Source organism: Sceloporus undulatus, chromosome 4 (assembly GCF_019175285.1).
Source record: "Sceloporus undulatus isolate JIND9_A2432 ecotype Alabama chromosome 4, SceUnd_v1.1, whole genome shotgun sequence".
In the NCBI taxonomy this organism is placed as follows: Eukaryota; Metazoa; Chordata; class Lepidosauria; order Squamata; family Phrynosomatidae; genus Sceloporus; species Sceloporus undulatus.
Genome location: NC_056525.1, coordinates 189,622,573 through 189,647,286, shown reverse-complemented (window position 1 = coordinate 189,647,286; position 24,714 = coordinate 189,622,573). Strand labels below are relative to the sequence as shown.

General features: G+C 36.9%; 1 protein-coding gene across 1 annotated transcript in view; it reads right to left on the bottom strand.

The window, feature by feature from the left end:
* Nucleotides 1–24,714, bottom strand: part of LOC121928425 (piezo-type mechanosensitive ion channel component 2-like) — a 100,428-nt gene that overhangs the window by 19,503 nt on the left and 56,211 nt on the right. Inside the window, exons 22-33 of the mRNA XM_042463093.1 lie at nt 23,514–23,603; nt 22,516–22,637; nt 21,135–21,206; nt 17,166–17,269; nt 12,835–12,946; nt 11,688–11,750; nt 10,532–10,698; nt 9,292–9,446; nt 5,244–5,414; nt 4,271–4,666; nt 2,764–3,022; nt 558–740 (exon numbers count right to left, since the gene is read on the bottom strand). Coding sequence (XP_042319027.1) covers nt 558–740; nt 2,764–3,022; nt 4,271–4,666; nt 5,244–5,414; nt 9,292–9,446; nt 10,532–10,698; nt 11,688–11,750; nt 12,835–12,946; nt 17,166–17,269; nt 21,135–21,206; nt 22,516–22,637; nt 23,514–23,603 — 1,894 coding nt within the window. The remainder of the gene's footprint in view (nt 1–557; nt 741–2,763; nt 3,023–4,270; nt 4,667–5,243; nt 5,415–9,291; nt 9,447–10,531; nt 10,699–11,687; nt 11,751–12,834; nt 12,947–17,165; nt 17,270–21,134; nt 21,207–22,515; nt 22,638–23,513; nt 23,604–24,714) is intronic.

The window sequence follows — 24,714 nt, the reverse complement described above, 5'->3', positions numbered from 1 at the left end:
CTTAATATTGAAATATGTTGCTACCTTCTATCATGTAACCTCTTGTGAACCACAATTTTAAGAATATGGCTAATGGCATTTTAACAAGTTTGTGCTCATGTTGGTACTTAATTTCTAGAATGAGAGGCTCTTTGAGGATATTACAGTTTAATCTAGATAATGTAGAGTTGTTGGTCCCAATGCCAGTGAAAATAAATTTTAGAGTGATACTTTGCTGAGCCCAGACTAATATTAAAGTCCTGGCTGTTTCAAGATGTTTGTTTTAAAGGAACAAACAGATGTTCATTGGGATCTGCTAATTCCTAAAGCATTGTGTGAAAATATAGCTTTGAATCAAAGGTCTAGCTGATTAACTAATGATATACGGATCTGATTTTATAATGACAGCATTTCATTTAGCCTAATAATAGGCTTCTTTGTGTTATTCTTAAATTTGTTAGGTAAAACATGCAAATTATAATCTAGAAAGGATGGAAGTACTGCATGTTGTAAACCATATCATTTTGCACAAAAAACTATGTTCACAAGAACAAAGTACCTATTTAATTTCAAAATACCTTTAAAATGGATCGATGGAAAAACAAAGCAAGTAGCTGAACAAGGTCATAGTGCACATAACCCTCTTTCTTATCAATACCAATAATATTGGGAGGATGATCAGGTTTATCTTTTTTTATTTCCAGATTTTTATTCCAAGGGAAGAATCCAAATTGGAAAAAATATTTTATAACTATTGCTACCTGCGCAAAAAACAAAACAAAGATTAAAATAGCCCCATGTTTATACAAGCAAATGCCATAGAGTCTTGCAGCAACTTAAAGATTCAATCAGTTTTATTTGGCAGAAACATTTGTGAACTACAGTCCACTTCCTCAAATACAACATCAGAAATATCATTAAATACCAGAAATTTCATTACAGTGATTAGTTACTGTTAAAATATTGCAGGAAGCATAACAAATATCAGGAGAATGGTCACCGGTGGTTCTGGTAATTTACAAGCAAAGCAGGTGTTCATTTTTTGCATTATAACAACTGCTAATAAGAAAAAAAAACAACAACCCTGAAGATGGAGGTTAAATTTAAGTGGGAAAACTGATGAATTTGTTTAATCTATCATCAGAGCTGTCACAAAACTACACAGCAGCACATTAATAATTTGATTAAGCATTGTCTGAAAAACTCCTTTTTTCACCTGTCCTGCATCTGCTACCAATCATTTCATCTTTTTAGTATTAAACTGTAGAATAAAATAATCTTTAGTGAAAATAGCCTTTTTAAAACTATTCTTAAGAAAACCCATTTCAAAATGGATTGTTTATTCTATTTTTCTGAAAATATGTTTATCAGAGTAATATCTGAAATGCATTGTGGCAGAATTGGGCCCAGTCCACTGTGGGGGAAACAGGGTTTTTATGCTGTGTCCACCAATATTGGGGTTTTCTGAAAGTTTTCAAAGGTGAAGGCTTTCAGGAATATGCTCTGCTCAGGGGCTCATGGGCGGGGTACAAACCGCCGCTTTGCGGCGCTTCCCCGCCGCCGCCATTTGCTCCGTGCGGGAGCCGCAGCAGCCAAACCGCGCGACTCCCACGCGGAGCAAAAAAGAAGCTCAATTTTGGAGCTTCTTTCTGCGGCGCATCTATGATGTCGTGAGGCGCCTGGCGCGGACTCGCGACGTCATAGGCGCCGCGACACGTCTGGACGCTGTGCGTCCAGTACGTAAAGCTGGCGGCGCCCATGTAGAAGGTGCGCCGCCATCTTGTACGTATAGGATACGTACTAGGGTTAGGGGGGTGCGGAAGCACCGCCCCTTCCTAACCCTAGTACGTATCCTATACGTACTATATGGCGGTGTGTATCCCGCCACGGATAGGCTTCACTCTGAGGTGGTAAGGAAATCATGTAGTGACTTTTACCCATGTGTATCCCATTTCCGATCATCCTACCAGAAAGCTGTGGGACTTTCATCAATTGTCAAACAGGTTGTTCAGTACCTGGATCCCTATACTGCATCAGCTATAATCAATTACTGTATATACTTGAATCTAAGTTGACCTCATGGTCAGGGCAGGTTTTGGGGTCAAAATTATGGATTTTGATATGACCCATGGATAAGTCAAGGGTAAAACCTAGGGGCATGTAACAAAATATCTAAATGATGAAGCAAAGGAAAACAATGCTAACGAACTTACAAATGTCCAGCAGACATAACTGTTTGTGTTCATCCTACAGGCTGGATGGATGAGAGAACAGAAGGGGGTCAGTGCTTCCAGGATAGATTATGCTCTTGCCTTTCACCAGGGGATGTAAAGTACAAGACTTACATTGATCCGTGTATAAGTCAATCCAGGTTTTTTGGAGTCAATTTTTTGACTAAAATTTCTAGACTTATACATGAGTATATACAATAATATTACGATGATTTCTACTCCAGCAACATGCTTGTGTGCTTTGTTTCTCATTCCTCTCGCACTCCCTTTACTACTAGGACTACAAATGCCTGCATAGGGCACTAGTGTAAACTATCAATAATTTGCCATTACATTAACAACTGAAAGCACATTAGAAATAAACAAGACAAGAGTAGAAATCAGAGCTATAGTTTAAGCTAATCACAGCTGATTCAAATGGATAGCAACAACAGATTATGGTTAGTTTAAATCAGGAAATGCAAGCTTCCAGTTTTAGTGTAACCCATTCCTGTAATGCTAGAAGTCTGGATTGGACATTTTTAGATTCAATGGCTACTAAATGAAAACATACCTCAGTGTAGACTATAGCTGTCATCCAAAAACGTTTGCTAGGCCTTGGGACGGAGAGCATAGCCCAAAGGAAGATAAGAATAGGAAGTACGAGGGTAATCATGGAAGCAGAAATCATGTGATTTAGAATAATTACAAAGTAACACACCATTTCTGAACGGGCCACAAGTGTGTTATATAGAGCATAAACAAGCAGCAAAAATCGTGGCTGATCGGCATAGAATTTTTCTGACTCATCCAGTTCTTCATCTTTAAACATTCTGTGGGGAAAAAGTTAGACTACATGATTTGATGTGTAAATATTTTAAATATTGCATCTGTTAGTAATAACAAATTAGAGCTTTCCAACTAACAGGAATTTCCCAAAGAACCATACACTTTCAAAACCCAGTTATGGATGGGTTTCCCAAACAATGCCACATGGTCATAAAGTAAGCCACCTAAAACCAGGACTATCCACTAAGTTTCACACATATTTATTTCCAAGATGACATGGTGCCTCACTTAGATCTCTTGCTCAACATAAGAAGAAGGAAAAAACTTCCAAGTAGAAATACTTATGGTTGTTTCTAAAATTCATCCAAAGAATTGGAGAGATCAGGCTCGATCTCTGGGCCTTTCCACATGTTAAACTGTTTGCATAAGGGGGAGTTTAAAAGCAATTACTTTGGTAAAAAATTGGTCAGATCATAAAATATTTTTGTTATGTATATCTGTCCTGGAATGCTGCAATTAGCTGTGATTTTTCATAATGTACAGTATACACTTTTTGTATACATTAGGAAGCACCTTTGTGGGCAATAGTTACATGGGTCTTTCATGGAAGAATTTTGTAATGCATAAATCACACCTCTGTTAATAAGAGAAAATGTCTGGAAGTTCTTGCTCAGTGCTGAATAATGTAACCATGGCCAATTGTCCATTCTGGCCCACGCAAAAGCTATTTCCTAATGATAGAGAAGAAGTTGTATCCAAAAATAAAAACAAAAGCGCCAAGACTCTCAAAACTAAGGATATGAAATGCAGTTACAGTGCGTCCTCGCCTTATGCGGGGGATCCGTTCCGGATCCCGCCGTGTAAGGTGAATTCCGCCTATGCTCGAGCCCCATTGGAAACAATGGGGCTCGTGCGTGGCAGCGCGGGGGCGCGGGCGGGGCGCAACAGGCGTGCGCACCCATTCAATTGAATGGGATGCGCCGCCCCTTCCGCCCCGCTCACGCCCTGCGGCTTGAGTGCGTATGCTCAAGGCCACATATGGCGCGGGTGCACTGTACATTTATGATGTTAAGCTGGTGTATGAGTGACCAGTGCCACCAGAAAGATCAGGCTCCAAGAATACATTTAATGAAATTGGACAAAGTGTATTGGGTCAGCAGTAAGTTTAATTTGTAAAGTAAATTGCAACCGAACAACTGAAATATCAAAAATATTCATATGTGGAGGGGAGTTAGATAATTTCCTCTATAGATATGGACATTTTGGTGGGGAAACAATTTGGTGATTCTTACTTGTTAAGAAGTAGTTCACTTGCAGTCAGTTCATGTGTCAAAGGTGGGAGTATTGAATCATCTGGTCTGATAGACTGATTTTCATCTGGGCTCACCATCATTTGATTTTTATCAGATGAACCATCTTGGGAATCATCCAAAGGTAAAAGCTCCAAGCTCACAACTTTGCTATATGAAGGAGGGGGTTCAGCAATGCCATCCAAAGCAGAATAAGAAGGCATATCCGTATCAGAAGTGTATGCAGCTCCTTCAGAATCCAAGCAATAATCTTCCATATCATGCTCCTGTCTTGTTGCTGGATCTGCCCCCTCTTCCTCATGCTCCTCTCCTTCAACTTCTTCAATGGTTTCTGCTGTTCCTTGACGGGAATACAGCATAGTAATTTGGGTAGCCTCACTGTCATGAATAGGGGGAAGAATACTCTCATCAATTTCTTATTTCACGAGACACACAACGGTTAGATGGACTATCGTATGAAGCTAGTGCAAACCTAAGCAACCACACCTGAGTCTGGAAGCAGGCCGCAGGCCACATGTTTCACCCTCCCCACTCCACCTCCTCTTCCAAGTGAACCCCCTCATCTTTGGTCTTAACCTGTTTAAGCATTTTTATCAGCAGTGAGTGGTGTTAGCTGTGTCTAAGGCTAACCAGGATTCTGACCTAACCAGGGTCTGAAGAAAATACTATAGTTTAAACTCTTAGCTGAAAAGTAAAGAAATAAGCACTTAATTAAGAAACCTAACATTAAAAGTGTAGCAATGAAAAATCAGCAACTAAAATAAGGTTCCAAACAAAAGTATAAATACTGGTATGAACTTAAACAACAGACAGATGCATCTGCTGTGCATGCAAGTAACTTTACGCACACGAAACTGCTACATAAACACACACACTATACTTGCAAACTTTTACATTGCCCAAATTTATAATTGTGAAAGTGAATGAATGAACAAAGCATGCATGAGTTAAGCACCTGGACACTATACTGCCACTGTCAGCAGATGAGGAAGATACATCCATACTGTACATTTTACGAAGCCTAGGTCGCGCACGCTCACTTGTTTTAGGAATAGGATCTGGTCCATCTAAATCATCAAGGGTTGATTGCCTTGACAACAAGAGGGTGGTTGCTTCAGTGCAGCAGCTAGCAGTGCAAACAGTTACAAAGACAGAGTTAAATAACAACATCGTACCAAAGTGTTTCAACAACAAACGTGCAGGCTGGCCATGCACAACACAAATACACAAAGAGACAAAAGGTTCTGAGAGGAAAGAACAAGCTCTTGGTAGTAAAATACAACAAGGTTCTGACAACCATATGGGATCAATAGTTAGGTAAATGGGAGACCATGGCATCTCAGTGTTGATATCTCTTTAGGCAGTAAGACCCATAAAGCTCATAAGGACTCTTACTCCTGAGTAAATCTGCTTTAGGTCATTACAGTCAATGCATGCATGCTTTCAGACACAGTGTAGCTTTAGGAAAGGTTTGGGTTTTTGTCTCAAACTCCACACAATTCTCAAGTTGTTAACAATGAATTTTCAGATTTTTAATGTAAACATGATGGGGAATTACCCCTACTATTTATGATCTCATCTGCTTTCAAAAGAAACCCAGTGTGAATATGACAAACTTTTTCATTAAACAGTTCATTAAACAATATAAGCGTATTACTTTAACCATGCAACAACTGGCAAGATCTTACAATGTTCCACTGCTTCCAAAACTGTTTTCTAATTTCTAACAGGTTTGTAAGTTAGTTTATAGTCTCTTACTATAGGTCCGTCAAGTAATACCCCCTATATTTGCTCATGTATCCATACAGTAGTACACTGGAGGCAAGCACCAGGATTATGATAGTTGAAATAAATAATAGTTATGGGACCAAAACTTGGAGAAATGCAAACAAACTATTAAGGAAAAATTGAACAGCATCAAGATTAAAGTAATATGCTGTTGCAGTGAATATTTCTGAACACGACTGAAAGGTAAAATTAATTTAACTCTAGTGAACAAATAAACACTGAAATGAATGATAATAGTGTCCTAAAATGCATAATTAATAGAAGGAAGATAGCTTCAACTGGTGCTTTTGAGGAAAATTCAGATTGGCCATTTTAAAATTTGACCCAATGAGGCTAGCAAGTATTAATTTATTCCACTTTATCAGAACAGTAAAATGTTTATGTGAACCACAGAGAGAAGAATATTGAGGTCTCGCAGATATTTATGAAATATATTTCTTCTCTCTGGGAGAGAACAAAGACTTGAAACACAAATCATTGATATTTTCAATATCAAAATAATTTGTTTTCTCCTGGACATCACAAGAATTGAAACAGCCAAGAACTGGAAGACGGGCAGCTTAACAATGGACAAATGGTAGCATAGGTTATGGGACAGTTTACTAATGGAAAAGTTGTTGGACAGAATAGTTAACCCCTATTGTGCTTCTTTTGAGGAGAGATGGTGTCCTTTTTATTAACATTCACTCAAGTCAGCCAAAACTACCAGATCAGCATCTGAATTTCTGGAAGGGGACTTTTACAGAAGTCTAATGATGAGGATGACTTATATGGTTGTTTGGAATGGTAGCTAAGTATTTTGTAGAGCTGAACTACAGGTGCACTAAGGACTCAGTAATACTACACAATTACAGTGCTATATCCCCATATTATTAACTGGAATAGCAACATCTCACTGAAGCCTGGGAAGCCCAACCTTCAACACTCCTTTTCTGTCTCTGTGGACAACATTTCCATTCAACCAGTCCAGCAAGCCCGCAGTCTTGGCTTTATCTTTGACTCTTCTCTGTCGTGTATCCCTCAGATCCAGACCACAGCCAAGGCTTGTAGATTCTTTTTGTACAATATTGCCAAAATCCGACCATATCTCTCCGCCTCTACTGCCAAGATCCTGGTCCATGCCCTAGTGATCTCACGACTTGATTACTGTAATGTCCTCCTGGCTGGGCTTCCTTTTTCTCACCTCCGTCCTTTAATCTCTGTCCAGCATTCAGCTGCACGCATTATCACTTCCACCCACCGCTCTGACCACATCTCTCCTGTGTTGGCATCCCTTCACTGGCTCCCTCTCCCTTTCCGCATTCAGTATAAGCTCCTGCTGTCGACATTCAAAGCCCTCCATGGACTGGCCCCTCCTTACTTATCAGACCTTCTTTCTCCTCACCTTCCCACCAGGGCCCTCCGTTCTGGTAGTCAAGGGTTCCTGTCACAGCCCAGGATTTCCTCTGCCCCATCCCGGATTCGCCCCTTTTCACTTGCTGCCCCTCACTCCTGGAACCTTCTTCCTCCACAAGCAAGAGCCATCACTTCTTTAACCAGCTTCAAAACGGAGTTGAAAACCATCCTATTCAGAGAAGCCTTCCCAGGCATCACATAATTGTCGCTTACTATCTGATGTTCTGTTGTTGGCTGTTTATTGATCCATTTCCTGTATTGCTATGTACTGTATATGTATTATCCTACTTGTGAGTATGTATTTTCCCTGGATAATGATTAACCTTCCATTTTGAAGCCAAGCCCTCCCTTCAGTCCATCTGCCTTGGTCCAGGCCTCGGAGGTTGAGAGGAACTGCTGGACCTCTTACCCTTTCCCGTCACCACCCCCTTCTCCTTCTGTGTCATGTCTTTTTAGCTTGTAAGCCTGAGGGCAGGGAACCGTCTAACTAAAAAGATTGCATGTACAGCGCTGTGTAAATTTACAGCGCTTCATAAATAAAGGTTAATAATAATAATAATAATAATTTGATGTTTAGAAGGGGCATTTAGCATTCTTAGCCACAAAACTCCAGTGCGTTCTTAAACTACAAATCCCAGGATTCTACAGTATGTTGCCAAGACAGCTGAAGTACAATATAGCACTACATTTAAGTAGTGTGAATGGGCCCTAAGAAGACACTTTAAATGCATCCTAAAACCCCAAAACAAACCTCTCAATGAACAACAAAAACACTCTCAAATATGTAGTCAAATATGTAGTCACATTTTAAGTGTTCTTTTAAAAACAAGAATAAAATTATATTAAATGAAAAATAAGTGAAAAGTATCTATTGCTTTTTCCCCCAACCACATCCCATATATCTTGGTACTTTTAAATTCAGATTTTTTTTCAGTGTAATGAAAAAGCCTCAAAGGCAGTACAATATTTTAAGACAAATTGCTCAGGTATAAATACTATGTGAACATTTGCATTTTTGAACAGAAAAGCAGTACCACAGCTAGCCATTTCCGAGGCACCAGTTTTTGAGGGATGGGAGGGAGGACACTGTCCCTGTAATGTGACAAAAGGAATGGGATTTATATCCCACCTTTCTCCCACAATGGGACTCCCACAAGAGCTCTCTGTTATGTACATCAGTATGCATTGAAAGCCCTTTCCCATTCAGTCCAAATCCACTGACAAAGGCAAACATTTCTACTTGGGGAGATATCCAAGTCTGGTTTGTTCAGCCCCAAGGATTTTTTGCGTGTGTATTCTTTCAATGTAGAGGTTGTCTGTAAAACCCTAGAACCACATTTAGAGAAGGAAAACCAGAACAAAGATGACAGCAGACAAGATAGAAAATATTTGTCACTCTTATGTTAACAAGAAGAAGACAAAGACTGCATCCACACTGCAGAAATAATCCAGTTTGACACCACGTTAACTACCATGACTCAGTGCTATAGAATTCTGGGAACTGTAGTTTGCTGTGGCACCAGAGCGCTCTGACACAGAAGACTAAATACCTCACAGATCTATAAATTCTAGAATTCCATAGCACTGAGCCAAAGCAGTCAAAGTGGGGTCAAACTGGATTATTTCTACAGTATAGTGGTAGGCAAAGGAATGAAATATAGATGCTGAATATCTGCTCCTAGTCAAAGTTAGGCTAACAGGATGTTAAAATTCCAGGGATCAAATCTAGTATTTATCAGCAACATAAACTAAAGTTGTTACTAGTTATTTGTAGATTTATGAAGGTCAATAGGTAAATATTGTGCACATTGACAAAATACCTGGTTTCGCTATCTCGAGATGGTGCAGATTCTAGACTTACTGTCCTCTCAGCCTGTCCAGGCTCATAAATTTCATCCAATCCTGATTCCCTGGAAAGTTTCATCATATGGTTCTGGTAATACATATGGATACTTTCTCGAGTTGGAACATTCCCCTAAGACAAAAGAGGCAGAATTGGGAAGATCAAGTAGGGCATTACTGTTGTGTGATGTCTCTAAATAGTCTACTGTGAAGATTTTTTAAATCTGCAGAAGGCCAAAATAAATCATGTTTGTAGAATCATAGAATCTTAGAGTGGAAGGACTGCAAGGATGATCTATTTATTGTATTTATTATTTTTTTATTAAGTTTGCAGGGCAGCTTACAATAAAATCAACTACAAAGAATAAATAATTACAGATGTGTTAAAATATTAAAATATATTAAATAGTTTCTCAATTTAAAAACAGAAAATTTTAAACAATCTTGAATCTGAAAACATGTGTAGCCTGGATAAAATCAGTTTCACTCAAAGGTTTTAATAAAGAGCCAGGTTTTAATATGGTGCCAGAATCATTCCAGTGTTGGTGCCAACTGTGCATCCAGGAAGAAGGAACTCCATAATCAGGAATTCCTCCTACCATGCAGGTATATACAACCATAAAGGTAAAAAGTAAAAGTAGTCCCTTGACACAAATGTCTAGTCATAACCAACGGTAGTGGTGGTGCTAATCTCTGTTATTAAGCCGAAGAGCCAGCATTGTCTGAAGATGACTCTAATGGTCATGTGGACAGCATGACTGCACCGAATGCTATTACCTACACACTGAAGTGATACCTATTTATCTACTTACATTTGTATGCTTTCAAACTGCTAGGTTAGCAGAAGCTGGGTCTAGTGACAGGAGCTCACTCCATCATGTGGCACTTGGGCCTCAAACTGCCAACCTTCCAATCTTCCAGTCATCAGAACTGGTATCGTAACCACTAAGCCACCACATTCCAACTATACAATATATAAAGTGTGTATACAATATAGAAAAAGGTGTTCTACTTTTTCACCTGAGTTTGAAGGTTTTCCTCAATTCATAGCAAAAATTGTTTTAAAAAACAAAACTAAAAAAGTTTGTTGATGCATAGCATTCTCCCAAAAATGAAAAGAAAAAAGAAAATACAGTGTGGTTACTGTAGGCCAAAGTGTATCTGAAAGACAAACCTGTTTGCTACCATCATACAAATGTTGTGAGTTTGTCATATTACCTTTTTTATTTCTCTAGTAAGCATGCACCTCTCGATTCTGAGCACAGTGGAAATATCAATGTGTTCCCTCGAAATTGAATTGAGCCAAGCTGTAAAACTGTCAATTGTTGCAAGGAAAAGAACCCAGGTAAACTTCAAGATATTATATATTCTTTTGATAATGTTATCTGGAGTAAAACAAAAAGAAATATAGTCTGGTAAATCAATAATCATAGTAGTAAATATTTTCAAATAATTTATGAAAATCTAGACAAGAGAAAACATATGGCTGCAATCCTCTTCTTAATTATCTAGGAGTAAACTCTACTGTAAACTGAACAGATGTACATAGGATTGAATTGTTTATCAGGTATTTATTGTTTCATGGCACAAATTATCAGTTGCAGATTTAAAGCATAGTCATGTAATTTGAAATCACTGTTTGGTGAACTCAGAGCTTTTGCTCTGTTTATGCTGAAACACTTCCTATAATCAGGTGACAGCTATTTTAAAATGTTGCATTCAGATTTAAGGCTGTCTATTATCATTCTGTGCTTAGTATTTCAAAAGCTACATATTGTGGTTCACTTCTTCATATATGTGAGCAGCTCCTCATACACTGCAGTCCACACTGCCTTTCATTTTTAAGACCCTGAAGCAGTTAATATTAAATATTTTATATCTTTTTAAAAGTTCAAAATGTAGCTGGCCAACATACAAAAAAATTTAATTACAGTGCTACCTCGGGTTACGAAATTATTTCGTTCCGCCGCTCCGTTCGTAACCCGATACATTTCGCAACCCGAAAAGGCTTTCCGTTAGCGCTGGAAAGCCGCTAGCCGCGCTTTGCGTTTGAATTTCGCGCCGAAATAAATTTCGTAACCCAAAAAAAACATCGTATCCCGGAACAGTTTTTTCCAATCTAACTTTTTCGTATCCCGGAAATTTCGTAACGCGATCAATTCGTATCCCGGGGTACCACTGTACAGCATCTCTAAATACAAAACAGTTTAATTCATCTCGCTTCACAATTCTGTAGCCTCAAACTGGCTTGAATAGTATCATGTATGCTAGTATTGCTATGATTCTTGATACAAAATGCTTTTATGTAACCCATGGCTGTGCAGTCCTATCCATTAGCATTGTTTTAAAATACCTTTATTGTCCCTTTACTTACCAGGTCCATCTGATTTCTTTTTGACAGATTCATCTTTTTCGTCACACTCCACATCTATACTAACTGAGAAATCAATATAAAAACAATAAGCAAAGAATCTTGGAAGTTTGTACTTGTTTGATATAAAAGAACTAATTTTATTTTAAATTAAAACTCTGTTGCTTTCAAATTTGATAGAACTCATTCAGTTAGGACACATCATCCAAGATCCTGCATTGGGACACATATGTGTATCACAAGATACATCTCTGCAGCTACGTCTTCTGATGCTCACCTTATAATCATCACAGCCCACCTCAAAATGAGAGTATCCAAAAAGCATCCAGCTATTTTCCTATAGCAAGTACAAGAATCACACAGATGTCCCAGTGTCTCAGCAGCTGCCTATGGCAGAATGTCCAATTATAGAAAAATAGCTTGATGCATCCTCACTCTTCTCCGACTCTCCAACAACATGGAAATGGCCATGTTGGGGGGGGGATGTGCTGCTTAGAAGGTGAGTTTGGGGTTGATCATTGCATGGTCAAAACAGAATATTGGCCAATGCAACAACCATATCAGTGAATTGCAGAAATCTGTTTTACAGCATCATAATCCAGTAATAGGATACTAGCCATCATGTTATAATGCTGGCAACAAATGTTCTTCCTACACACTCCCTATTCTTTTTTGTTTCCCCACTTCTTTCCATGCCTTAATTCATAACTTCATAGTTTATTAGACCTCGGTTTCTCACAATGTCCAATCTGGGAAATTGCAACCTACAAACCAGGATGAAATCACAATCTAATAACCTCCTTTGTAGGTAGCACTCAAACAACATTTTCCTTTTTCTTGCAACACATTAAAAACATTTGTGTGCTAACATTCTCAACATTAAAGAATTACATACTATAACTCCATAGGACAAGAACATTTGTCCAACTGTCCCACCATTTTCTGCTTTTATAGGCTGTGGCTTTCCAGAACATTATGTCTTTTTTACCATATACTATATGATTCTTTTTATTATTATTTTAATTACCAGGAATTTTCAATATGCAAGGCACATACTATGCCAGCAAAGTCTATCTCCAATGGGAGGAGGAGAAGGCATCTTTGTATAGTTTATAGGACATAACTGAAAATATTACAGAAGAATAAATACCATCTCCTGATCCTTTCCGTCTTCGTCTTCTTTCTTTCTCAAACCTTTTCTTCTCTTTTCGTCTCTGTTGGAGGGCAGTTTTAGGATCAGTAATCCAAGCCTGATAAACAAACTAAAGGGAACAAACCAATTCATTCAGTCTCCTTATTAAGTAACCAGTAAACAAAATAATGGCAAATGACAAATAACAGTTATTTGAACAGACAGATTTAAATCTGGGAGATTAACTAAATATTTCTGATTTCAACCCAAATACCTAAAATGAAGTCTGAGATTTTTGGGGTGCTATTTTCAAATACAGTACTTAATTAACCAAATAATTTTAACAGTTGTGGATTCACAAGTTATATTCTGGGAATTAAAGTATCATCTACATATGAACCGTTTCCTGAAAGTAGCTTTACCTGTTGAACAATATTCTAAATAGAATATGACCTTTAAAGTTTAGTCTAACATTTCTTAAATTGTGAACGATCTAAATATGCTCATTTTAAAATTCATCTTTTAAAATAAGAGTGCAATGGAAGTTCATATTGCCACAACCACCACATAGTATGCACTGATTTCTATAGCACATTTGAATAAAAATAACAAAAAGGTAAGGACTATGTGATAGCAGTTTGAGACAAAAGATCTTTGCTTTTGTCTGTATGATCTTCATTACAGAATGAAAATCATCTTCAGCTAGCACTGCATCACCAGTTAAAGACATTAGCTACAGCCATAGAACAAACAAACGCATGCACGCAAAGAGAAGAGGGTGAGGATAGACGGAACAGTTACATTTTCTAACAGAAACATGCACAAACTGTCTCAGGGAAGCTGGAATATGTTATCATTGGATATTACAAAAGGAAATGTAGCTTTAATTTTATTTATTGCTGTTCTGATACACAAAAATACACTGATGATTTATGAAGAAATGCCTTTAAAATGTCAAGGGGCACAGAAATAAAATAAACTCTCTGGTTATGAAATGTGAACATGAAAAACTACAGTACTAAATGTGGGAGAACTAAGTGTTGTTGTCTTTTTCCTCCCTGCCGCCCCCCACAGTACTTCACAAATTTGGTTTATGATTTGAATTAAAGTAAAATACTACAGCTGCTGTATTAATAAGTTGGATTCAAAGTTGTCTTGCACAAATGAAAAGGTGATTCTGCTCACATTAGAGGGATCCACCACTTTGATAATCCTTTCTGCCACCCACTGTTTCCAGACTACATCCCAAACCATTTCTGAGGATTCCTTTATTCAAGATTTGACTTTGTGATGCTTCAGTGAAGAGGAGTGGCAGCAGAACCCCATTCCAACACTGGAATGGTGCTCATTCTTATATAGCTACTTAAATCTGTAACCACAAAGTGTGAGATTTTTCAACACTTGGCTGACTGTTCCACTCATTAAAACTGTTATGGAAAAATACAGCTTTGAATAGAAACAGAATAGAAATTGGAATAGAAATAACAATCCAATGGTATGATCAACCTTCTTACTGAAATGGCATGCTCATTCTAAGATTTTTAAAACTCCAGATAACTTTAAGAACAAATGTGATGTACTGAATCTAGTGTTCAAATCCACACTTGGGTACAGAAACTCACAAGATGACCCAGTCTTAGAGGAAGGCAATAGCAAATCCCCTCCAAACAAATCTTGCCAAGAAATCCTGTGACAGGGTCACCTTAGGGTCACCATAAGCCAGAAATGACTTGAAGGCAAAGGACAACAAGAAGCTTTAAGGAGGATTAGCTGCAATAATGCAACTGTTAAAAAACATTAACTCATCTGTTATTTCTTAAGAGTAAAAATTAAGGTACATAAGCTCTGCATTTAAAGAACAGTACAAATATACACAGCTCATTAGGATTTGATCAGTTATGCTGCATCTAAATCATTTTATAGTTCTTTCAGGTAAGTAGTATACTGCATATATAAAGTTATCACTTCTAAAATATCACAGGTACTTCCAAAAGAGGTCCACAGAAAGCTATTACTTAGTGATATCAGAATAATGATGCAAAGGAAACCTGATGTGCTTATCTACAATGTAGGTTTTAACCAGCTTTCTGAGAAAGATTATCATGCAGTGTGAAATCTTGCTAAACTCATCAATTAAATTGGCTCATCATTTTTATTATATATATTTTATATTATCTATAGATGCATGCAACCTGATGGAATCCTCTTAAAACAGCTTTGGCAGAAATCCCAAGATTACACCAAGATGTGTCTCTGCATTTTCTCTCAGGAATCTATGATCACAGTCAAATTGAGAGTGGCAATTTATCCTGTGATTCAGTTTATTAAGTCCTATGCAAACCAAATTATTGATTACCTTAAGTCCTCATGAAGTTCACACTAAGAGGGAAAATGCAGAAAAGGGATACCCTTTGCCAGAAGAATATGGGATGAGATCACAATCTACACAGTATGGAACATCAAATACCTTTGCAGCTCTGATTAAATACTGAAGAATAGTTTTGGGCAGTTTAATAACAGACTTTGGCAAGGCTAAAATGGCTGAAGCAAATTTCGCAATAGCTCTCTACAAAGAAGGACAAAGTAAGAAAATTAGTGAAATATAATTGTGACTGTTATAAGAAATATTTGCACAATCATATTAGATAACAGGATTTAAATTAAAACAAGCATATAATATGTGAACTGTGAGTATTCAAGCTTAGAGTGTACTTCAGTTAGTGACAGCATAGTTGTATGAAGGTTAATTATCACACACGTAACAATAATATATTAGTGAGAATGATTAAAAACTTAATGAAAATTAATATTCAGTATGTGACATATATTAGAAGTTACAGATTCTCATCCTTGATGCTATTATTCTTTTATGCCCTTTCTCTGGTAACCAAATATATACTTATCATTATTTCTAATCTTTGTAAGTGAAAAAGACTAACATAATGTCTTTTGACCCAAAATTATTTGTTGCTATATAATGAAACATTAAAGGATAAATGTATAGATTTCAGTTCAGAAGATTTCAAGATAATCAGTGTAAACTGAAGAGATTTTGACAAAAAATATGTAAATTCTTTTCAGCAAATCAACAAACAGCCTGAAACTTTGGACAGAATAAGAACAGACTGACTAGATTTTTAAAATTAATACAGAAATCTGTATGCATTCTTAATTTGATTTAGGTAATGATATATATTTCATTTGCTTTAGGTAATGATCTTTTATACAATTTTAAGTGAACATAAATTAATGAATATGATGAAATATAAAAAGATGAATGGAAACTATTCTACAGACTCTGTAAAGTCTATAACATAATACATTCAGTTGGATAGTACTCAAAAGCAGACATATAGGCCTAAATTCAATTGCTAGTACCTTCTAAGGGAGAACTATTGAATCAATTAAGTTTTGACTGAACTGTAATTCATTTACTATGCCTACTCTAGTTGGGACTAGCAATCAAATTAGGCTACAGTAACCAATGGGTCTATATCAACTATGATGAAATATGGATACACTCATATGACAGATACGCCAGAAAAGATATTTTATGAATCCAGGGTGCTCCAAATATGAAAGGAATTTAGGCAGGAACTCTGATCTTTAGTCTTAACCCCCTCCCCTACAGACACTGTGTCATATGAAAGATCATAAGTGGAGTCCCCATACAATAATCCATGGATACACCACTATGACACTAATATTCCATGTCTATATAGTCAGTCCATGTGAATGTAATATTACAATCTGACTTTATTAACATAGAAGTAGTATGAGAGCACCAGGATGCTGCATTCTGATGGGGGTACACATGCATTAATCAGGTTGCTGAATGCTGTGGTGGTGCTATACTTATGGCTTACCTTTCTTCAACCTAGAACACAAAAATATATTAATTATATTGTTACATTTGACTGACTTCTCTCACCAAATAAAACTATATCCATCCATATAAACCCCAGCTTTTATTACAATAAATATATCTTTAAGAATTCTTCATGGCATTTCTTTCCCCCCAAATAAACAAACAAACAAACAAACAAATTTAAGCAATATCAAGCAATGCTGATGAAAAGATGTTTTATCCACTTGTCTTCAATGCAACATCAGAAAAATAGAGTTCAGGATATGAAACTTTATTTTTTTAAAAAACAAACAAACAAACAACCATGCTACATTTGCAAGTGAATGAGAATCCATCTCCTGTATCATCTTTGCATTGCAAAAGGCTGATAATATAAGCAAGCAGCAATTGATTTTAAACTGGCACACCATTCCTTTCAGTTTTCAGTAATGATTTGATTATTCAAACCTATTTAGCAGGAACACATGGGTAGACACACTACCTGGAATGCAGATCTTTTAGCGGGTTCGTCCTCTTCCTTTTTCTCCTCCTCTTCCTCTTCTTCACTGTCCGTTTCAAACAAATAATAATCTCCACTTCTGACCACTAAGCGAAATAAAATATATATATATATTTATATTTGCGAGAGAAAAAGCACTTCATAAGTTTATCTGACCATGGCACTCAAGGGCACGACGGGTAGAAGTGGAGAAAAAGCAAGAGATGAACAGAATCAATGGCAGATAAATCATTTTATTGTGATGTTTGTAGACACAGTGAAGAAGGTCAGTTACAGAAGAAATATAGTACTACCAGAAGAATAGGCGCTGATAAAATAAAAAATGGAACAATAGTATTAAAAACTTGCAATATTCTTAACTTGTTTAAAAAATATATTAATTTCATTTCATCAGAGACTGAGGAATCTCCAACTTGAATGGGTCTGCATAAATGTTAAATTTTAACACTAGAAGAAGAAAAACCAAAATTCTGCTAAAAGTATACATGCATCTGGTAACATTTTAGTTCTTAAAAACCACAGTATTTTTCAAGCTTACAAGTTCGAAAATGGGAAACAATTTCTTGCTTAATATATATATTTTAAAAGCATATATGATCATCACTAAAATGTCCGGAGGCCTCCATATGTTCAAGATGGGGTGTGAATGAACTGGGCCTTATATCCTTGAACAGAAGCACACTGTTTAAAACTCCAAATAAGCTAATAGGTCTAACTTGATAAACAAAGGAAATAAAATGTGAAAAGAAAAGTAATAAGCAAGAGCAGAGATGGAGAAGAGTTACGTTTTTGGACTAAAACTTGCAGCATGCCAGTTGCCCTGCTGGCTGGGTACTCTGGGAGTTGTAGTCCAAAAAAGTAACAGAGCTGGGAAAAAACAGCCTTACATTTGCCCTTAAAGATTATTAACATAATCTCTGTAAGTAAAAGAAAATACTTTAATGTTTTTATAATAATAAACTTACAAAGCCATATACAGAATGACATCCAAGAGCGCATTTGACCCTCATTATACAGCTTTCTGGACCATCAAAATAACTTGCATTCTTATTCAATTATTCCTTAATCCTTTTCTTCTTTTTAAAATCTCTCTCATGACCTGAAGCCATTTTTATGTCCTGAGCCAGGAAGAAATCGATTCTATTAAATTTCTCATGTGATATAATGAATCTGTTTTGTTGAACAAGTGTGATCTGCTACTGTTTAAGAAGAATACTGGATCCAGTCCTGTAGTAGGGATACCACCTGCACGAAGTCCACACATACCTCTTGCTCTGATGTAAGCATCAGTGCCAATAAAATCTAATAATCCATGTTAAAATACAATTCCTATTGATACTATTTAAAGTGAGAACAGTGATGAGAATACAAACAAATGTGTCCTTGAATAGATCTAGCTTGAACTATCCTGGAATCCAAGATGATTAAACTGAAGCTACCATACTTTGTCCACATCATAAGAAGGCATGAATCATTGGAAAGGACAATAATGCTATGAAAGGTAGAAGGCAGCAGAAGAGAGGAAGAATGCATGCCAGATAGATAGTCTTCATCAGGGAGTTCATGGCCCTGAACTTACATGACCTAAGCAGAGCATTGAAGGATAGAGGGGCTTGGAGATGTGTATGAGTCAAGTTGAGGTCGACTTGAGGGCAGCTAACAACAACAACAACAACAACAACAACAACATGATTCAACAGCCAAAGTGGTGTAGTGGTTTGAGCACTGGACTACAATTCTGGAGAGCAGGGTTTGAAGTCCTGCTCGGCCATGAAAACCTATTGGATGACTTTAGCAAGTCACATTATCTCAGCTTCTAAGGAAGGCAAAGGCAAAGGCAAAGACAACCCCATTCTAAACAACAACTTGAAGCCACACAATAAAAGCAATGATTAAACAGCAAGCATGTACTCTTAAAAGAAGCCCATCCCTACAGACCACCCTTCCTTCAGAGAAAAGTTTTAATTTTAGCAGACCATAATTTTTAAATGGTCTATCAGAATGGAAAAACTACTATAAAATTAATAAACTGTAGCATTTTGGCAGAGACTATCAGGCAGCAACATATGTTTTTAATAGTATGCATGGAAGGCAATTTCACATTGCCACCCCCAGCAAGAGAAGATCTGAGAATTTCTTATCAGAAAAAAAGGTCATGGTGCAAATACAGTCGGCCCTTCTTATACACGGATCTTTTTTTACACGGATTCAAGCATCTACAGTTTGGAAATGTTCAAAAAAAGTATAAATTTCAAATATCAAACTTTGATTTTTTAAAATAAGGGACACCATTTTGCTATATCATTATATTTAATGGGATTTGAGCATCCATGAATTTTGTTATCCATGGGGGATTTTGGAACTAAACCCCAGCGTATAACAAGGGTCCACTGTAATATGTACTTGATTAGCTGCAGCATGATAGGAACTTTGGATTTGTTAAATATTTAGAAATACATAGCTAAACAACAAGCAGTTTGAATCATTCAAATATGCAAACAACTGTCCAGAACATGTTAGCAGCTGAGAAAGATATAGAAAACTAATGAGTAATAAACAATTCGGAGCTTGGCCATCTATTGCTTTTCACAAGTATATGCATTATTGCAATAATATGTACTGTATATTAACTCCCTGAAACATATAATGAGGGTGAAATGAATCAGAAATGCTAAATTGAATTGGAACAATTTAACAAAAGTTGTATGGATGCAGGTCTATCTAATACAGTGGACAGTAGCAAAAAAAAAAAAAAAAAAAACCCGGAAATGTACCATATTCAACATTCTTCTGCCTGATCTAAAATCCACCGTAAAGAATAACCTGGGAACATGACAACTTCTGAATCATTTTCTTCACCTAAATTTCAACAATTTTCCAGCAGCCCCAAACTAAGATTATCCAGCTCTTCTCTTAGCAGACAGCGTGTCATAATGTATTTATTTTGAAAACTAAAACAATCTATCTTTAGCAAATGTTTGGAAAAAGAATTAGTCACTATAAATTTTCATCATGCCCTTTTAGAAACAGAAACACACACACACACACACATTCAAACACACAAATATACAGAGGCATAGTTTACTTGTGACTTGATAGAAACAGACATTCTATATGCTGGGTTGAGCTCTTATAAAAATAACAGTGCTACAGATAACAAAGAAACATACATATGGATGCATAAAATATTTTTGTATATAGAAAAGCAAAGTATTAAAAATTAAAAAGGCTTCAAAATTATGGATTTATGAATTGTTACTCTGAATTTTGATAATATTTTAACATCAAACAGATTAGTGATCTTATATGCCATTGCTATGTCTCATACAGTACCTCAGTAACAGCTGAGGCAGTTTAGATTCGAATAAATCAAACAATTGAAAATATTTTCATGTTAACAGTAAAATGCCAAATACAGGGTGATGATAGTGTTTATATTGACAAAGCATCTAAATATCTTTTGAAGGGATGTCTAGTGTATTTTTCCTCATATGATGAATATATTGTCATAGCTAGTAAAAATGGAAATTACTACAAAGGTATGATAAGTCCAAAACACACTGCAGAAATAATCCAGTTTGAGACTGCTTTAACAGTTATGGCTGAGTGCTAGGGAATCCTGGGAATTGTAGTTTATTGTGGCACCAGAGCTCCCTCTGACAGAAAAGAATAAATCTCACAAAACTACAGCTCCCAGGATTGCCTAGCATTGAAGCAGGGCAGTTAAAGTGGTCTCAACATGGGTTATTTCTGCTGTGTGTTTTGGACCATACTTGCAAATGACTGATTCTTTCTTGTTTCCACACAAAATTACTGAATTTGCATCCATATAACTATCAAGTCACAAATATACAACTATGCATAAAACAAACAAGTCTTGGGGATGCCTCCATTCTGGTCAAGGATATAAGGGTTAAATCCATGTATTTTAAAGATGATTTAGAAACCTACTAGAAGCATGATCAACCCAAGGCCGCCACCACTGCTTTTTTTTGCCTTTGGCTTTTTCTTTGTCTGCTTCTCCTAAAATGAAATATGTCCAAAAATTAATTTTACAAAATGAGAAACATGTTACTGCTTGTATTTGCTCTTCCTAGCTCCAAACTGTGGAAGAACAGATTCTGTCCTACTAAAGAAAAAAAAAGAAACACCCCAAAACCATTTCATCAAATTAAAATTTCAGTTCAGACTTAAATATATTCATGAAAACATTTTTTGTAGACCAGGGTGGAAAATCATGCAGTCTTTCAGATGTTGCTGGAATACTTCCCAGCATTCTCCGCTATTGGCTATGCTGGCTAGGTCTGACAGAAGATGCAATTCAACAATATCTAAAGTGTCACAGCAACTACTCCTGTTATAGTGTCTTGGCAAAAGAAGACAAATCAGAAAAAACTTTTGTGACATATATTCCAATATCATTTGTAATACTTCCAAAAAGGGAAAAAAAGAAAAACTAAACCTGTAAGATATTAAACTAAAACTATTATTATCCTTAACTGGAGTAGACCAACAAAAATCAATGAGACTTAGGACTAACACGTGCACTTTACTGGGATTACTGCTTACCCCATTATTGATGGAACATGATTTCATCAGTATTGGTGAAAGTACTTTTTATATAAATTATTTAAAAAATGAGTTGCCAAAGGAATAACAACAGTTTATTACATATAATGTTACATATGGCTGGAAAGAAGAGCAATCTTTTTCTTTAAATATGAGTTCCTAAAATTTCATTTAACTCACTTTTTTTTTGCATTAAATAAGAGTATTGAAAAAGCTTTGCTGGTTTGAAATTGTTTATAAGTACAAACATCCTTCCAACATTTCTGTTAACTCAATGTAACATGAAAAACCAATTGAGACCCACATGCAAACCTTTTGTCTCAAAAAGCTCTATATTTATTTTGCATATGCCAAGTTATCAAGCTGTAGCCTCTCACATGCAATATCTTAAAGGTTATAAATGTTACATTAGCACCCTAACTCAAAACTCTGAATGGTTCTACTGTTACTTCAGTGAAGAGGATCACCACATGCATCGAACTGGCTATAATATTCAGACTGCTGCTTAAATGTAGTAAATGGGAATGTAAAGGATGTCCCATATATGCACAATCTATTTATGATTGATTATGATTATGATTATGAGGAATTCTCACTGAACACAGTGGAAGTTATGTCTGAGCAAAATGCATTGGATAAGGCTGTGAAATCCCTCAGACAAATGGCCAAAGGGGGTATTACTACTACTCTACATGCATTCATGTTGACAGTACCAAGGTCCAAGCAATAAATACCAACGCCGGATATATTGAAGGAATAGTACCATCGTCATCATCATCATCTTCCTTTTGAATTGCTTGCCCATCTGAGGTTTCTTGATTCATGCTCATCACCCTTTCTTTACCCTTTTTATATTTCTGTTGTCTGGCTTTGATACGATCCATTCTGTAAAAAAGGAGAAGGAAAAGGAAAAGGATTTATATTATTAGAGACACACCTTCATCTCTGAGGATCCCAAGTGCACATAGATCTACATTCATTGCACATTTAATATGTGATCTCAGCAATCTGCTCATCCCAACTATTTTTATATTTTTACAAAAGCTAAATTTATATACAATCTACAGATGGTAGTATAAAATGAGAATGGATTGTATATGTCTGAATGTTTCTCTGAATCATACTATCTCAGAATCAATGCAACATTTCTGCTTGTCAAACTCTAGTTAAATTCATGGTTCAATTCAATGTACTCCCCCTGTTTCTGATTTCCCCAACTCACCAATCCTTTTTAGCTCCCCAGATCGGGGAACTATAAGGATATCAGGGAATGCCAGTTTACTAATCAGGATATTAAACCAACTTCAATCTATAATTTAAACAAGATGGGAAAATTATACATGAACTAGGTTATTCTGTGGATAGTATGGACATCTATAAAGTTAAGATAACTTTTTGTAAGTCTAATGTAGTGGTGTTGGACTCCCACCTCCGAAAGGCTAACTAGGTACTCCCTTATAGAATTATTAGGTAATCTTCTACAAAAGAGAACTAGGGTGGTGTAGAAGTTTGAGCACTGGACTACAACTCTGGGGATCAGGGTTCAAATCCCCATTCGGGCATTGAAACCAACAGGGTGATCCTGGGCAAATTTGTTTCTCAGACTCAGAGAAAGGCAAAGTTAAAGGCAAATCTACTCTGAACAAATTTTGCCAAGGAAACTCTGTGATAGGTTCACCTCAGCATGAGTCGTAAAAACTTGCCACACAACAACAACCCCTATAGAAGGAGAATGACCATAGAAAACAAAGAAAGGCATACTGTCTCTTCAGTTGATCCATTGACTTTTTCTCTTCCTCAATTCTTGCTTTTACAGCCTTCACAATTGTGGCTTGAAAAAGTTCAGCACCTCTGTGAAACAACAAAACATATATGCATAATAAAAGAACCAAAACTTTTGCCAAGTACCAGGTAATGCTATATGTAATGCTTATAATGGCATATTGAACACGGTTGCTTTCAAACACTATTAAAGATGAAGGTTTTAGGGGAAGCAACCCATTGCTTCAGCTATTTTGCACTATTGGAAACTAATACAAATATTCTGGGTGTGTCTGTTAGGGTCAAGAAAATTATTCCACACTTCAAGAAGAATTCTCCAGATTCCCCATAAAACAGGCATTATATACCACATCCCTCTGCATAGGCAAGTCATTTCTCTCATTTAATTTCAGGGGGAACTTCTTATTCTTTCCTAAATACAGCCATACCTCAATTTAACAAAGCTTTTTTTTACAATGTCTTTTTATGCCCAACCAACTCCCTCCTTCTCCTCATCTTCTGTCTAGCTGAAAATTTTATTAAGCAGCACTGGTACTGGGAGAATGGTGAAAAGTGCTGGAAAAATACTCCCAGTGTTGAGTTGCAGCAGCATGTCTGCAGTAAACAATTGAGAAAGAGCAGTGTTGAAAGAGATCGTGTAGCACTTTTGAGATTAAGGGGTGGAACAGGTGGGCAGGAAAAAGCAGCTTGAACCTGTTGAAACCCCGCTGTCCACACCAGTCACTCCCAAGGTGGCCTGTATGCGAAGAGCTCGACTGCACAGTAAAATTTTTATCACCTCCCCACCATGCATGCTCACTACTGTCCCCAACTGTCTGCTGCCTAGATGCCATCCCACTGAATGGCCACTCCTTTGATCAACCACACAGTCGCACCGGTGATCCTCTACCAACCAGTACAGGGTATCGGAGAATCGGTGTGTCCAGTAAAATGCTGGCTAAGCACAATCATGCCCCCCCTCACATGTCCCTTTCACATCCCTTCACCCCATTTCCCATCTTGGACTCTGGTTTGTGTATGTTGTAATTACATCCATTGGAGGTGTCACACTTTCACTTTTTTGCATTGTCGCTCCGATCACTTGGGTATGCCGTCTCTGTCTTTTTTCCCCCAATGCACACCTGCACTGTTGCGTTTGTATATTAGGGTTAGGATGAATCACTCCTTCATAACTGCTCTC